At 42.4% G+C, this 16,759-nt stretch overlaps 1 protein-coding gene across 3 annotated transcripts in view; it reads left to right on the top strand.

The window, feature by feature from the left end:
* The window catches only part of HDX (highly divergent homeobox), a 131,738-nt gene that overhangs the window by 109,478 nt on the left and 5,501 nt on the right, over positions 1-16,759 (top strand). For all 3 annotated transcript variants that reach the window (XM_033946834.1, XM_033946835.1, XM_033946836.1), the window contains exons 10-11: positions 1,932-2,015; positions 7,435-7,557. In XM_033946834.1, coding sequence (XP_033802725.1) covers positions 1,932-2,015; positions 7,435-7,557 — 207 coding nt within the window. The remainder of the gene's footprint in view (positions 1-1,931; positions 2,016-7,434; positions 7,558-16,759) is intronic.

The following is a 16,759-nucleotide window of genomic DNA, read 5'->3' as shown; positions in this document are numbered from 1 at the left end:
CAAAGGTATTTCCAGCTTGCGGCTCTGTCTTTTAGGTTGGTATCTGCCTCATACATCTTCACCAAGGTTATGGTGGTTGTCCCAGCTCACCCCTGCAGGATGGGGATACAAGTCCACTCGTACTTAGATGATTGGCTGATCAGAGCTCCATCAAGGCTGGAGGGCAAGCAGGCAGTGCGACAAGTTGTGGATCTCCTACGAGATCTGGGCAGCTGGCAGTCAACTTCAAGAAGTCATCTAATGCCGACCCAGTGTTTGGAGTATTTGAGAGTCTGTTTTGCCGCAGTGAAAGACCACATCTTTCTTCCCGAGCCACACAAACTGAAACTCAGGAAGCAAATTTCAGAGCTCTTAGTGATGCCAAATCCCACAGCCTAGCATTATCTCCAGGTGCTGGGCTCAAAGACTGCCACCCTGGAAGTAGTCCCCTGGGCAAAAGTGCATATGCACCCCCTCCAGGATTCCCTGCTCTCTAGGTGGTCTGTGCAGTGAGATTTTCTCCAGCTGCAGCTTCCCTGGACAAATTTTTGTAGTTTATGAAAGCTCTAACCTCTTATTCCTTACCTTCTTAGCTACTACTTTTAAGAACCAAAGTGACCTTCTTTTCCTCTTACTTTTACTTAACTTGCCTCACAAAAATGTTTGTCACCCTTACAATAGCATCTTTCAGTTTTGCCCACTGCATTTCTACTCCTTCCAGACATTCCTATCTAGACAGCAATTCCTTGATGTAATCCCTACCTGAGCAAAGTTTTTCTAAAATCTAGAAATCTGGAACAGTTCTCCTTGTAGAGAATCCAGGATCTCCCTACTTCTAGGAGCCTAAAAAAATGACTTGTCTCCCCGTTTTACTGTGTCAGCTATTTTTTCTTCCATTTGCATCTTTGCTTTCCTGACTACATGACCAGCCTCTCTTAACTTTTCCAGATATTTTTGCCTGTCTTCCTCTTTCTGCGATCTTTTGTAGTTTATAAAAGCTAACCTCTTATTCCTTACCTTCTCAGCTACTACTTTTGAGAACCAAAGCAGCCTTCTTTTCCTCTTACTTTTACTTGCCTCACAAAAAGGTTTGTCGCCCTTACAATCGCTCCTTTCAATTTTTGCCCACCGCATTTCCAGACATTCCCACCCAGACAATTCCTTGACGTAAACCCCCATCCGAAAAAGTTAGTTTTTTAAAAAAAAGTCTAGAACCTTTGCTTTTGAATGAGCCCTCGCTACACCCATATCATACAGTGATCAATGGATGCCAGACGATCACCCACTTCTTGAAGACCCCACAATAGAGATACCCCAATCAACATTCAACATGTTAAAATCACCTATTAGCAAGACTTCCCCTTTTTTTAGATATATTCTGAATGTCTACTATTACATCTCTATTTATTTCTTCCGTCTGTGAATAGGCCTGTATATCACACCATACAGACTCCTGCATATATAAACAGCAAGAAGATTATCCAGGTAAGAACCTAATCTTTCATTCTCTGACAACAAATTCCAGAGCTTAATTATTTATTGATTTTAAAAAATTCTCAGATTAGCTTTAAATGTTGTTAAATAACTTCTAATTGTTGTACATTTTGAGAAAGAGTAAATAAGATTTCATGTTTACCTGTTTCCCTACACTCATAATTTTATAGCCCTCGTTCATATCTCCCTATAACCATATCTTCTCCAAGTTGTGTAATCTTTTCCAGTAGGAAAGCCTTTGCATCCCTTTAATTTTGGTCTCACTTCTTTTTACCTTTTATAGTTCTGTTATATGTGTGTAACTGGAATAAGTTATTGACAGGAGGGTTATAACAAACATTTCTGTCATTTGCATCTAAGGAAGAAGTGGGTTTTAAGTTATCTAGCAAAATATTATGTGGTATTGTATGTTAAGTCTTAAGAAATTTAAATGTTGCAGATTTCACTTTGTTTTACAGAAAATAGAAATAATTGATGATGAAGAAAGTGATTTGATGAGCAGTTCTGATGTGGAACAAATGCGTTCTCTTTTGGATTGTAAGGTATGTGTCAGTCCCAAAGATGCTTATGTAATACAATGCTCTATAAATTCCAGAGGACAGGTTGCTATTGCCTGGCATCTAGAACTCAGAGCATATGGGCAGCAGCATCAGGGCCATGCAAAGGATGAAGCACCTGGAGCCATGGCAAAACATTGCTGCCCACTACCCCCTTCTACCCTGCTGACATCTTTAAAGCTCTGTTGGAGCAGTGGGAGCTTGTCTTGCTGCCACTGTTCTTCCTATATACAGCTGTCTCTGTCTACTGGCACAATGCAGGATTTAAAAACAGAGCAAGTACTTCTGATATAGAACAGGAAATGGGAAGTACTCGCTCTCTGCTTCTAACTCCTGCACAGTGCCATTGAGCAGAGTCAGCCAAGAATAGGCAAAGCTCTAAGATCCCACTGCTCTGCAGGATGTTTAGAGGCATCAGCTAAGTAAGAGAAGGGGATAGATGAGGAGAAGGAGGCAATGCTAAGAGGTGGAGATGGTGGTGGTTGGCGAAGGGAACTGATAGGATTGAGAGATGAATTGGATGCTGGGGCAAGAGGTTAAAGCAGAGGCTAGGGGCTAAGATGGGGACTGGAGCTTGAAGATGGTTCTGATGGTGGGGCAGAGGGGTATGGATGGGTGGACGGGCAAGCAATAGCCAAAGGCTGAGATATGCAAAAATAAATGTCAGTTCATAAGTCTGACTCCTGGATCCTAAGAAAATTTGTTGAGACTTGGTAAGATATTGACATAATTTTGATAGTTATAGAGTTTTTATGTAAGTCCATTCTACAATCAGTAGGATGCATGTAAACTGTGACCAAAATTAGGTAGATTTAAATACAGTAGTTACATAGCCTGTACTTCAATAAGGCTTAAGAGATCTTGGTTCAACCACTATATTTCCTACACTTAATTTTCCAGTGTCCCATTGGGTTATCTGCATTACAGTGTCTACTGAGAAGTATTGATGCAGAATATTATGCTGCAATGAATTTATAAACTAGTAGGCAGGTTTTTTTTAATGCAGTATTACTTTCAGAAGTGAATTTTGTATTATAATGAATCAGAAAAAGGGCTTTACACCATACATTAATAGTGTTTTGAACAATGTACAACACAGAAAAAGTAATAATGCCAGAAAACATAATTCAAAACACACACTCCCTAACTGCATTGAACACCAAACATGTATGGTAAGTGTGATGGTATTTTTAGATGTAATGTATTTTTAGGTTTAATCCAGAAGTTGATTTAAATCACTATTTCCCAAACCTAACTTAGAGGGGCTCCTAGCTGACCTGTTTTTCAGGATACCAAATGAATATGCAAGAGATGCATTTTATATGCTCTGTCTCCAATAAATGGAAATCTGTGTTATGCATTTTAGTTATAGCTCACGCCTTTTCAGTAGTAGCTCATGGTGAGTTATTTTCAGGTACAGTATTTCTCTGTCCCAAAGAGAGCTTATAGTCTATACATACCTGAAGCAATTGAGAGTTAAGTGACTTGCCTAAGGATACAACGAGCAGAAGCAGAATTTGAATCTGGCTTTACTAGTCCTCAGCCAGCTGATCTAATCAACAGGATACTCTTCCACCTGTGGCAGTCCTAAAAACCTAGCCAGCTAGATGTCTGTCCAGAGTAGGATTGAGAAACAATGATTTATGCAGTCACTAGTGTTTTTATTAAACAATCTGAAGGCTGTCTGTTTACTGGTATAGATTTGAGATGCACTCATCTCCTAATTTAAACAGTTTTCTGTGCATTCTCAGGCTGCCTGAAGGTTCTTTCACTCTTATAAGGCATATTGATCTTGAATGGCTTAGTTTGTCTTCTTCACCGGTGTGTAGTATTATAGTATAACAGATGGAGGGCGATTGAAGAGAACCGTCCAAGAAGTGAACCCTAGAGATCCACAGATGAAACAAGAATCCAAAACAAAACGACTGTGGAGACTGATGCTACTGATGTGGACTTTTATTTGATAAAAGGAGTGAATAAACCATCCACAGCTTGATTTAAGAAACCCAACCGTGTTTCGACCTAAGTGCTTTCCTCAGGGGTCCTATGGGTGAAAATGATAAATGTCTGTAAACATACATAATAGTTGTTACTGTGAACAGATTATGGTGTTAAAAATAGGTGATATATTCAAGTGGTTGTGATGTATAGTGATCAGAACAGAAAATGAGGACCGTAATGGTGTTTATGGGTATCACACTGTGCTATTGTGTTAATATAGAGTGTAGAGACCATAGTAAAGTGTTATATTAAATAAAAGAACAAGGTGAAGAGAGAATGCAGTGTGCATAGTGTGTCTGTATATAATATGCCATAGTGAAATATAAGGTGAATGCATCGCCCAGAATGAAAAGGTATGTCTGACAGAAAGGATGAGCCTAACAAAAAGAAACACATACCTAGTGAGGTTTCTTTAAAAATATGTGGCTATAAAATCATAAAAATAAACCTTAAGGAAAAAACATATCTGATTTAGTAAAAACAAATTTTTGAAAAAAAAGCTGAAAAACTGAAATAAAACAAAAAAATAAGACCAAGATTGATGACTCTTTTTATCAAATAAAAGTCTACATCAGTCTCCACAGTCGTTTTGGGCAATTGAAGAGATGCATGAGTTATATCTAGGGTTTATGTTCTTAGGTAACTTGTAAGTATAGATATTTATTTTCTAGATAATTAGGGGTTCCTTCAGGGTAGGGTATGTACTGCTTTCATTGTATGCAAATAAATCTCATGCATATTCATTGGGGAAATCTTTAAAATTTAGCTGGGTTGTGGCATTCAAGGACTGTGGTTGCCCACTCCTGCTTTAGGGCCCTGGTATTCATTCCCAGTCTTTAGACTGTTGCCAACAGGTCAGATTTTCAGAATACCTGCTGTGGTGCTGTGTTTTACATCGGTTTCATTCAGGACACAACTTCCTAAATTTCATAGAAATCGGCCAAATTCTGTGGAAGATATGACAAAAACATTTTGGCGTGGGTTTTGTTTTTTGGTTCACAATATATTTATAGCACATGGAAAAGTCCCATGTTAAAACATATTAAACTCAGATTTTACTGTACTTTAAACAGGCATACATGTGAGTGCCTAAATGTTAGATGCATCGATAGCAGGTTGCATTAGTATTCTCTAATGGAACCTGGGTGCTTAGGCTCCTATACAAAGTAGGCATCTACTGTGCAGCCAGTAATAGAATTGCTCTTTATATGAGTAGAAGTCTGCATGTAATGCTGTTTCATGCATAATTCATGATGAGCAGAGGTGGGGTTTGGGCTTACATACATTCTTTTAGATTTTCAAAATTGTGCATGTACACTTTCAAGAAAATTTGGGCATATAAAATTGCATATTTAAATGTGTACAGCTACTTTCTGTAAAATAGTTTTCAAAGGGATTATATGTGCATACTTAAAATAGTTGGTATACCTGAGCTGCATACTAACAAATTAGGCAGCCTGATATAATACGAGCTTCTTTTTATGAATACATGGTTTCCTGCCACTGATTTATAGTTTTGCAGAGTTCCGTAAGAAGGTCACAAAGTGCATAATGTTACTCAGCTTAAGGCAAACATATGCACCCTCTTAACTGTTGGGAGTTACGAGGGGGTGCTTAAAAGTTCTTAGCCCAACCAAGAAGGGAATGATGTGGAGCCATGAAACTTACAAGTTATTCCACATATTCACCCCTAAGTTCAACACACTTGGCACATTGTATCTGAAGTTTCTGTAACCCTTCCCAAAATTACTCTGATGTCTGGTCTCTGAAATACTGCGTCACTGCTGCAGTCAACTCTGAATCACTTGAAAATTGTTGCCCTTTCAAACTCTTTTCAAGGTTTGGAAACAGAAAATAGTCAGATGGAACAAGATCTGGTGAGTAGAATGGATAGTCTATGCACTGACACCCCAACTGCATCAAAACATCCATCAACCAGCGCTGGTTCATGGGTTATACCGTTTGAAATAAGTGTTGATTTTCCTCTTCACACATGATTTGAGGGTTTATATTTACTACTTTTGTGATTAGTGTTTTTTTTTAATTTTTAATTATTATACGATATGTTTTGATGGCACAGCTCATGAAGCACACACCTGCAGATTTTTTACACAGAATAGGTGAGGCAGGTAGAATGGGACAGGCATAGGTGATTAAAATTTGGAGTCTGAATGTGGACCTGAAATAATATGGAAATTATAAGAGGTCCTATGATCTGATCACCCATGATTATGATACGCCTATCTCTTACTGCAAGTAAATCTACTGTTTAGAAAAAGAAAATAGCTTATTTTTGTTCTATATGGGAACAGCTAATGTTGAAGATAGACGCACTCAAGTGGTAGGCCTTTTTATATATTCTTCAAGTGTTTTGGAAACTTCCATATTAGACCCAATTTGCTCTATGCCACAAGCCTTGTGAGCAGGTACATTATCTTGCAAAAGAACTCCTTCCTCAGCTTACCTCTCTTTTTCTTTCAATTTCTCCTTTAGTCGGCACGGCAAGTTACAGTAGTATTCTGTGTTAATTGTTTGGCCCCTTGGAAGATAGTCATTATAACACCTTCCTGATCCCAAAACACTTTGGCCATGACCTTTCCTGCTGACTTTTGGGTCTTGAATTTCCTTGGCCTTGGAGAACCTGAGTGCTGTCATTGAATAGACTGATATTTTGTCTCGGGATCATACTGGTGTGACCATGTTTCATCAACAGTAACTAGTCATTTCAAAGAGTTGGCTCCAGCTCGCTGAAAATGGTTCAAAATCAACTTGGAAGTGTTCAATGTCGTTTCTCATCAGCATTCAAACATTTAGGCACCCACTTGACTGTCAGTTTCTACATACCCAGCTGCTCATAGATCATACATCCAACACATTCCCTGGATATCTGTAGTGTTTCAGCAATTGTTTTAGCCAATATTCGCCTATCTGCCAAAATCACATTCTGGACATGGTTAACAATTTCAGAAGCTGACTCCATTTGAGGCCTCCAATACATTGCTGGATCTTCAATCTCAATGTCTACACTGAAAATTTGCACACCACTTCTTCATTGTGGAGAATGATGGGCATTTGCCACTCAATGTTTGCATCATAAATTCATGGATTTCCTTTGGAGTTTTCTTCTGCAGAATTAGGAACTTCATGATGGCTCAGAATTCCACATTCTTTTCGTTGACATAGTTCAATCAGTGATCTGAAACAATGTCAAAACATAGCGTTACAATTCTGCAAATTGGCACTTTGCTAAATAAAATAACACTCTCTTCAGCTACAGTAGCAAAGATAACACTCAAGAATTTAGGAATTTGGTTGGGCTGAGAACTTTTCAGCACCTCCTCATATTCATTAGAGGGATCAGTTTGGATTTCATGTGTTAACAATTTGTGTTATTTTTTTCTAGAATGAAGAAATGAGGCTAATTGAACATGAATTGGAGAATCAGAAGCAAAAATACAATGAACTCCAGTCCTTTACCAGGAATTTGATATTTGCTATTAAATCAGATGATAAAGAACAGCAGCAGGTACAGGATAACATTTTAAAGTAATGTACATGAATTACTTCAAATTGTATGTGTTTGGTTTGTGTTGCCTGTCAGCTTTTGATTTCTGTCAAAAGATATTTTCACACTTCAGTAGCTTGTTTTCCTGTCAAAAATGAAGTGTTGCAAAATATTGAATATTGTTTTTAACAAATGCTGCCATGTAGAGTTACAAAGATTTTTGTTTTGTACATTTTCCCAGGGTATTGCTCTTTGGAAGGTATTGTATGTTAAGTGGCCTAGTGCTGTCTCTGCCCTTATATAATAACTGCATTGTATTGTGAGGCAATTAGAAATTGGTGTTTTCAACCACTCAGCATTTCTATCATTCTGCTGGAAACCCACATCTTACGATATATGCATCACACCTCTAATAAAGCTTTTTCCACTTTCAGTTCTTCCCACACATGGAAAGTTTAATTGTTCATCCTGAAATGTTTACAAGATTTGACATGGTCATTAATGATTGATTGAATTTGTCCAGGCCATCTTAAATAGCAGATCTGGTACATACTCTAGTTTATTTTATTTATTCTAGTTAAATCTTATAACGTTTCATTTGAAGAGCATGTACTAAATATAGATGTTTTTCTATATGGGCCTATAAAAAGTCAGTGTTAGCTGAGCCTTGGGCATGAACGTATTGATTCTGCAACACCAGCAGGAGAGGAGTTAACCCACACTAGTGCAAGGAGTAAATAGGAAATAGCACATACGTTGCAAACTGGTGGGGAAAAAAAACACTAAAGGGTTACAGAGCTGCTTTTTTCAGAAGATAAAATGTTTTTCTATGTATGGCTGTCTCTAGACATAAGGAGGGTGGGGAGTGCTGGCATGCACTATGGAGCCGCATAGGTTGCATATCCCAAAAGGTGGTCCTGCTTTTATTCTTTGCACTTTAATCAAGATATGTTTAAAACCATTTGTATTTTTGACTCATATATTTTTATGGTAGCCTGCTAGACAAGGATTTATAAAATTGAGCAAATGGCTTGCAAGGGTTATGATCATTTTTGTCATCTAAAAATATTGTACCAGATATGATTTATGTTGTTTAAATGGGAATTTCAACGCCTAACTCCGATTCACCATAAGATACTCATGTCCATCCTATTATTCTCTTTGCAAAAAACTCCCCAAACCCTGTCTTTCCCATTTGTTCTATTTGTCCTAATTAGATTGTAGCTCTTCTGAGCTGAGATCATCTATTACATGTTGAATGTACAGCGTAGCGTACGCAAGTAATGCATTCAAGTATGCTTATTTTAGGAGGAACCAAGATGTCAGCAGACTGCTGACTGCATTCCCTATGCAATTGCCTTATGAAGAAACGTAAGGTGTGATCCTGAGTATATTCCTTGGAGCCCTCGGTCCCCTCAGCTTCTGGCCCTATGGATAGATTCATGGACTGCAGGGAGACACAGGCTGGGAGCAGCTTGGAACAGCTGCTGAGACAGGTAGACTTCTGAGCTCTGTAGGTCTTACTGTAACTCTTAATCTGGAGCAGAGAAGTCTGCCTACTCAGCCAGGCACGTCATTTCCACTGTCATTGGAGGCCATGCAGGTGCAGACAAAGGGGTTGGTGTCCTGGAGGTGCAAGGGGTTATGATCCGAACAGAATCCCCAAGTGACATAGCGGATTAGCGTTCCACATATCATGAAGCTGGCACTGATGTTGGGATTCGGTTGAGAGCGAAACTTTGGACAATGCCGATGAAACAGCTTCATTTATTTCTCACTCAGTGCTTGAAGACACAGATCATTTGCCAACACCACCTTCATTGCAATTTTCTCTAGAACTACCTGTACAATAATTTTTTGGAATTGATCTGGCAAGCTATATTAGAACTAAAGGTTATTGCTCTCCATGTGAACACTTTGTCTTTTAAAATTGTAGTACATTAGACTACCTTATATACTCAAATATAAACAGAGATTTTTGGGCCCAAAAATGGGGATCTCTGTTTATATTTGAGTCCACCAGATAGGCAGTGTTTTTATTTGCCCTTTCTAATGACAGTCCATTGCTTTCCTGCAATACCCCCCCCCCCCTTGTTGATTGGCACTACCCTCCTGCAGCCCATCTCCCAATGGCTGGTGCCGATCTCCTGCGGCCCCTCTCCGAATGATCAGCGCTGTTCTTCTGCAGCCCCCCTACTGAAGACCGGCATCGCTGCACTCCACCCCACTGTTGCCACATTCTCACCGGCACTCATTCAATGCTCTGTCCTGGACCAGTGCTGGGGTCTTGAGCATCTGCAAGTGCTCAAGGCCTGCTAGCTCCCGCTCCCTCCGAGAATCTTGGAGAAGGTGGGAGCCAGCAGGCCTTAAGCATACTCAGATGCTCAAGGCCTCGCACCAGTTCAGCATACACCGTCTGGTAGCAAGCTTTATTCAGCATTGTATCAGCAGGTTTTCTTGAGCACCAACCAGTAAACGCTCTCTGTGTGCTCTGTTTACAGTGGGTCTCGGCATGGTACACTAGTTGCACTGAAGACATGCCCAACACATTCCATCCGGATGAATGTAAAGTACATGGGGATTGGTATATTTTTAACATGGAGCTAATACACAATGTCACTTCACTGCATAGCGCTTTATGAATCAAAATCTAAATTTTAAAATTGACTCACCAGTATAGATAATATTATATAGGTGTTATGTGCTCATCCCATTCTGTCCCCTCTCACTGTTAGTCTTGAGGCTACATCATTTTGAATCACTTCAGTGCTAAAGTAGGCAGGCCCAAGCAGACTGAATTACATCAGTCTATGCCAGTAAAAGGAAGCCCCTAGCCAGAGGTGATGATGACCAGGCGTCACTGGAGGGCGGGGGAAAGAAGGAGTAGGGAGCTTCCCCCTTTGTTGCCTTCCTTCTTGGAAGTGAGTTGTGGTTACTGGGCGAATTGAGTTTTGGGTAAAAAGAATGTGATTGCTAGGACACACACAAACCCTTTTCCAGACATTCTAGACAATAGGGTTATTTCCCCTTACTCGCATGCTCTGCAGAAGGAATCCACTCCGGATTTTTCACTCTGCCTCTGTATTACTTCACTGATCGGTTTATCGCCCTCTACAGTCTTTCCTTCTGTAAGAATGTCCGCAGCTGTGTGTGTTCTGCTCTCCCCATTTTATTGTTTTAAATTCAATGTAATATCATCCCCTTTTCGCGTTTGAAACAATTTTGGAGCTCTGCCTGCTTGAGAATTCACAGACTTCGGTCTGTAGCTGACAGGACTAGCCCTTTTTGGATATAAGAACATAAGCATTGCCTCTGCCGAGTCAGACCATAGGTCCATCACGCCCAGCAGTCCGCTCCCGCGGCGCCCCCCCCAGGTCAAGGACCTGTAGTGATCTATTACTCAAGGGCGTTTTGTATTGTATAGTAACCCTCTACTTATACCCCTGGATCCCCTTTCCCTTCAGGAACTCGTCCAATCCCTTTTTGAAACCCAAAATCGTACTCTGCTCAACCACCTCCTCTGGAAGCGCATTCCAGGTGTCCACCACCCTCTTGGTGAAGAAGAACTTCCTAGCATTTGTTCTAAATCTATCTCCCCTCAATTTTTTGAGTGCCCTCTAGTTTTTGTTGCCCCCGCCAGTCTGAAGAATCTGTCTCTCTCTACCTTCACCATACCCTTCATGATCTTATAAGTTTCTATCATATCCCCTCTAAGTCTCCGCTTTTCCAGGGAAAAGAGCCCCAGCTTCTCCAGACTCTTAGCATATGAGAGGTTTTCCATGCCCTTTATCATTTTTGTTGCTCTTCTCTGGACCCTCTCGAGTATCGCTATATCTTTCTTTAGGTACGGCGACCAGTACTGGACGCAGTATTCCAGATGTGGTCGCACCATTGCCCTGTACAGTGGGAGGATAACTTCCTTGGTTCTGGTAGTGATACCTTTTTTGATAATGCCCAACATTCTGTTTGCATTTTTCGAGGCCGCTGTGCATTGTGCTGCCGGTTTCATTGTTCTATCCACCAAAATCCCCAAGTCCTTTTCTAGGTTGCCTTTTCCCAATGTCACCCCTCCCATTGTGTAATTATACATCGGGTTCCCTTTCCCTATGTGCATAACTTTACATTTCTCTACATTGAAGCTCATCTGCCATTTATTTGTCCACTCAGTCAGTTTGTTCAGGTCCCTTTGGAGTTCTTTACATTCCTCAACAGATCTAACCGTACCGGAGAGTTTTGTGTCATCCGCAAATTTTACAACTTCACACTTTGTCCCTGTTTCCAAGTCATTAATAAATATATTGAATAGCAGTGGTCCCAGCACTAACCCTTGTGGGACGCCACTTGTGACCCCTTTCCAGTCAGAATAGTGTCCCTTTATTCCTACCCTCTGTTTCCTGCTTGCTAGCCAGTTTCTGATCCATCTGTGTATTTCCCCTTCCACCCCGTGGTTCCACAGTTTCTTTAGAAGGCGCTCATGAGGTACCTTGTCGAAGGCTTTCTGGAAGTCCAGGTATACTATGTCTATGGGGTCACCTTTGTCCAAATGTTCACTTATCCCCTCGAAGAAGTGCAGCAGGTTTGTTTGGCAAGATCTTCCAGTACAGAAACCATGCTGGCTTGTTCTCATCAGCTTATTTTTTTCTATGTGCTCACTGATAGTGTCCTTGATTAATGATTCGGCCATCTTTCCCGGAACTGAGGTTAAGCTGACCGTTAACCAGCTAACCTGTTAACCAGTCTGCATAGTTGTTCTTGGAGCTCAAGGCCGTCCCTGAAGTAGTCTCACCTTCTGTTAAGCAGGAGTCGAGCGCAAACTGGCATGCTTTGGGGGCTCAGCAGTGTTCCGCAGCATGCCAGCTACGTTTTCGCACCTCTGCCCATCCTGGTGCGCATCTGATGGTCCGCTAGGGTGGAGGCATAGTCATACAGTGGAGTCTGACCAGCAGCCCGAAGATCAGCTTTGTGAGAGCAGTGAATTCTTCTACAGCTACTTAGAAAGAACTGTGAGCAGGCGGAGTTCAGTGTATCAGGTCACAGTGAATACAAGGAGCTGACAGCTTGTGAGAGACATCAGGGAAAGTTTTAAAAGTGGAGTTTTCTGAGTTTCTGCATGTTCCTCTGTGTTCCCCCGCCTGAAAAATTCTAAAATTGCTGTTTTTGTACTTTGGGAAGTGTGAGAAATATCGCATTTTTGGTGCGAATGTGGTGCCAGCAGCCATCTTGGATTTTTAGGGATCTTTTTTTCTATTCTCCCGTCTTATTCAAAACTGTGATTTTTGCCTGGAAAACTGCTGGGATGGGGTCCTTGGGGGTCTCCTCATGTGAATTCATGCCAGGATTGCGCAAATATAGCGCTTTTAGAGCGTCTTTTTGCCATGTGCTGTTTGGCGCTGCTGGGATGGACTGTAGCAAATGGCTTAGCTTTCTCCTCACAAAAGCAGGTGATCAGACACACAGCCAGCCCGGCGAGGTGGCCTCCATTACTTATGGGGCAAGGCACGGCTGGTTCTTCGGTCAGCCTGGCTGAGGACCCTCCACAGCCTTAGATAACAAATTTAAGTCATCTAAGGGTGACTATGCCCCAGGAGCTGGATACATAAAATCATGAGGTTTTGTAGTAAGAATTTAAAAAAGAAAAGCAAAAGTGTGTTCTTCTCCTGAGAAGTCTCCTTTCCCCATGTTTTTGTGTGGCCTGATGCCTTTGGGCATGTCCTTGCCTCCACCTGATCTGGCTGTTCTCCCTGCTCATGATTTGGAGGATCTGGATGCTGATCCTGACCTCTCTGATTTAAAGTTTGACAGTGCAGCTCTTACCGGATCAGGGGATCAGGGCTTGTATGCTGGATCCGTTAATCCTTTGGGGGTTCTGGATCCTGGTGATGATCCTACTGTCCTTCGCTTAATTAAGTATGCAGCTCTGCCTTATCTTCCTGCTGAACTTAGTGACTCAGCTGGCTCCGTCCATTTCTTCTCCCTGACTTTGTAGTGGGCGCTTGCACTCTGCAACCTTTTCCTGGCATCCAGATATAAGTTTTATGGTCTCTGAGCAGTTTGACTCTCCGGAAGGTACTTTGAAGAGTGCTAGAGCTATGTCCCACTTGTATCCACTGGCGCAGGAGTGTCAGCAGCTTTTGGGGCAGCCCAAGGTGGATTCCTTGGTGGCACAAGTGTCTAAGCACACCTCTCTTCCCAGTGACAGGGGAGTTGTGTTGAAAGATATGTGTGACTACCGTGTGGATGTGGTCCTTGGGAAACCTTTTGAAACAGCCAATTTGGGCATCAAAGCTACTATGGGGCCATCTTTTGTCGCATGCGCCTGTCTTGGCTGCACATGCTAGACACTGATGCAGTGGCGTCTCCTCCTCAACTGCTGATGGCTGGGATGGATTATATTGTGAATGCCTTTTATGGCCTTTTGAAAGTGCTGTCAAGTGTCAGCGTACTCTATTTCGGCCCGCCGAATGCTCTGGGTTAGTCAGTGGGCTGGTGATTCCACTTCCAAGGTGACTTTAGTGAGGTTGTCTTTTAAGGGGCAGTTATTGTTTGGCAAAGGCCTGGATGTCCTCATGGATTCAGTTTTGGACCGTCGCCCAAAGATCTTGCCTGATAGTAAATCCTGACCCTCCAGGGGTTGTGGGCATTCTAATTTTCCTTGGATGACATCGCCTATATGTGAGAGTATATGCCTGATGTCTTTGGAGAACACCTGTTACAGGTAAGTATCTTTGCTTTTTGAATGAAAGTGGAAGCTTTGGGAGAATTGTTTATTGGAAACTTCTGTACCGCTACTAATGACTGGGGAGTTAATTCTGAGCAGTTTGCATGAGCTTCAATAAAGGTGTTACAATACATGAGCTAAATATATGTGAATCTTACCTATTTATACCATCATTATACATATACTATAATTATTGTTTCTGTATACTCGTCTTTCTTTGTTCCGCAATTCTAAGTTTAATACATTTTCCTTAAACACCAATGAGAGCCCTAAGAGAAATATTTATTCAGTAGTTGTCTCAGATAAAAATTTCATCTGAGACAGTTCCTCCTATTGCTAAGATAAATTATCTGTCTACATGAGCCTTCTAATATGGATTAGAGAGTTGCGCGGGGACAGAAATCCCACCCGTCCCCACCCGTCCCCGCCAAAGTCCCACCCGTCCCCGTGAGGACTCCCACCCGTCCCCACCCGTCCCCACGAGGAATCCCCTCTGTCCCCACCCGTCCCCGCGAGGAATCCCCTACGTCCCCGCCTGTCCCTATAAACTACAGAAATAGTTATTTCATTTAATTATGCTACTGAATTAAAGGCTCTGGTAGAAACCCATTTAAAAATAAGCAAAAAGACTTTATTAATTTGGAAATATTAATTGGGAAGAATACATACTTTGTAAACGGGTTTCTACCAGAGCCTCTAATGTTTATAAATTTTTATCAACACAACTAATATACTACTTTATCCTTAAGCAAAAAAAAAAAATAATAATAATTTTTTTCCTACCTTTATTGCCTGGTTTCTGCTTTCTTCATGTTCTCATTCAATTCCTTCCATCCACTGCCTCTCTTCTCTCTGTGTCTTCCATTTGCTCTGTTACTGTGCCTCTCCCTTTCTCCCCCCTCCCAAATTGGTCTGGCACCCATCTTTTTCCCTCCGCTCCCCCCATAGTCTGGCACCTCTGTCTTCTTCCCTGCCAGCGTCTTCTTCCCATTCCCTCTTCCCCATTTCCTTTCAGTGTCCTTCTCCCCCACCATCTTTCCCATGTCCTGTCAGGCAGCATCCTTCTCCCCTCTCTGCCTTCCCCATGTCCTTTCAGTGGCATTCTCCACCCCTTTGTTTTCCCCAGTGCTTTCAGGGTCCTTCCCCCCCTTTCTCCCGTTTACCCCATGTCCTTTCAGCGTTCTTTTCCACCCCTTTGTCTTCCCCAGTACTTTCAGCGGCCTTCTCCCCCCTTAAGCGTCTTTTCTTCTCCACTCCACCTTTCCTCCCTCCCTGCCTCCACCTTTGTGGCGCTTTTGCACCCGACCGACAACAGAACAGGCCCGGTCGGACAAATCTCCCTGTCCTGTAGCCGCGAATCTAAATTACCTTCTTACAGCAGCTGGAGTAGTGAAGCTGCTGTAAGAGGTAATTTAGATTCGCGGCTACAGGGCAGGGAGATTTGTCGGCCGGGCCTGTTGTCGGTCGATCGGGGGATCTGACCGGCTGTGCACATTCTCCGGGGCGGTCCGCCCCCTCCCCCTTCTTTCGTACGCCATTGCCTTCTTCCTACCTGCCTTGCCGCACACAGCCGACCGGAAGTCTTCCTGATGTCAGCGCTGACGTCGGAGGAAGGGAGGGCTTTGCTTAAGCCCTCCCTCCGACGTCAGCGCTGACATCGGGAAGATTTCCGTTCGGATGTGTGCTGCGACAGGGCAGGTAAGGAGAAGGAGACTACCCTCGCGGCTCGACCAACCCCGCTGCGATCCAACCCCGCAGGAACCCCGCAACCCTCGGAGGCGTCCCCACGGGATCCCCGCGACCTTAGGGGGCGTCCCCACGGGATCCCCGTGACCCAAAGGGGGAACCCGCGGGATCCCCGCGGGTCCCGCGGGATTCCCGTCATCCCCGTTCCCGTGCAGCTCTCTAATATGGATCTTAATGTCCCCACTACATTAGTGGCAACTTACCCCCTCTTCTATGAAACTGCATTAGCAGTTTTTAGCGCGGTGAGCCAAGCTGCTCCCGACGCTCATAGAGTTCCTATGAGTGTCGGGAGCAGTGCCGGACATTCAGCGCAGCTCTCTGCGCTACAAACTGCTAGTGCAGTTTCGTAGAAGTTCATAGAAGAGGGGCTTAGTATTGATACTGGTTATTGAAATTGCTCTTTTTAAGCATAGAGACAAGTTATTTCTAAATAATAAGGCTAGAGAGAACAACTATTTTTGTGTCACACATTCCAAGTGAAGAAGGATTACAGATAGGCGGTTGTTTTATACCTTTTATGCAGCTTATTTTATACTTTAGCAACCATGGACCTCTGAGGAAGGAGTGTTTCCTGAAACACAGACCGTTTCAGGTCCTTTGGTTTGTTATAAGGTGGTATATTTTTAACTGCATAAATATTTGGTATAATAAACATTGCCTGCATCTTGTACATAGTTGCCTGCAGTTTGTTTTTTGTTTTTGCTTTAAATAATAAGGCTAAAATGTTTTCAGATGGTACCAGAGAGACACAAAAAAGGT

Source organism: Geotrypetes seraphini, chromosome 5 (genome assembly GCF_902459505.1).
Source record: "Geotrypetes seraphini chromosome 5, aGeoSer1.1, whole genome shotgun sequence".
In the NCBI taxonomy this organism is placed as follows: domain Eukaryota; kingdom Metazoa; phylum Chordata; class Amphibia; order Gymnophiona; family Dermophiidae; genus Geotrypetes; species Geotrypetes seraphini.
Note: the sequence above shows the minus strand (reverse complement) of the source record. Positions and strands in the feature narration are given on the sequence as shown.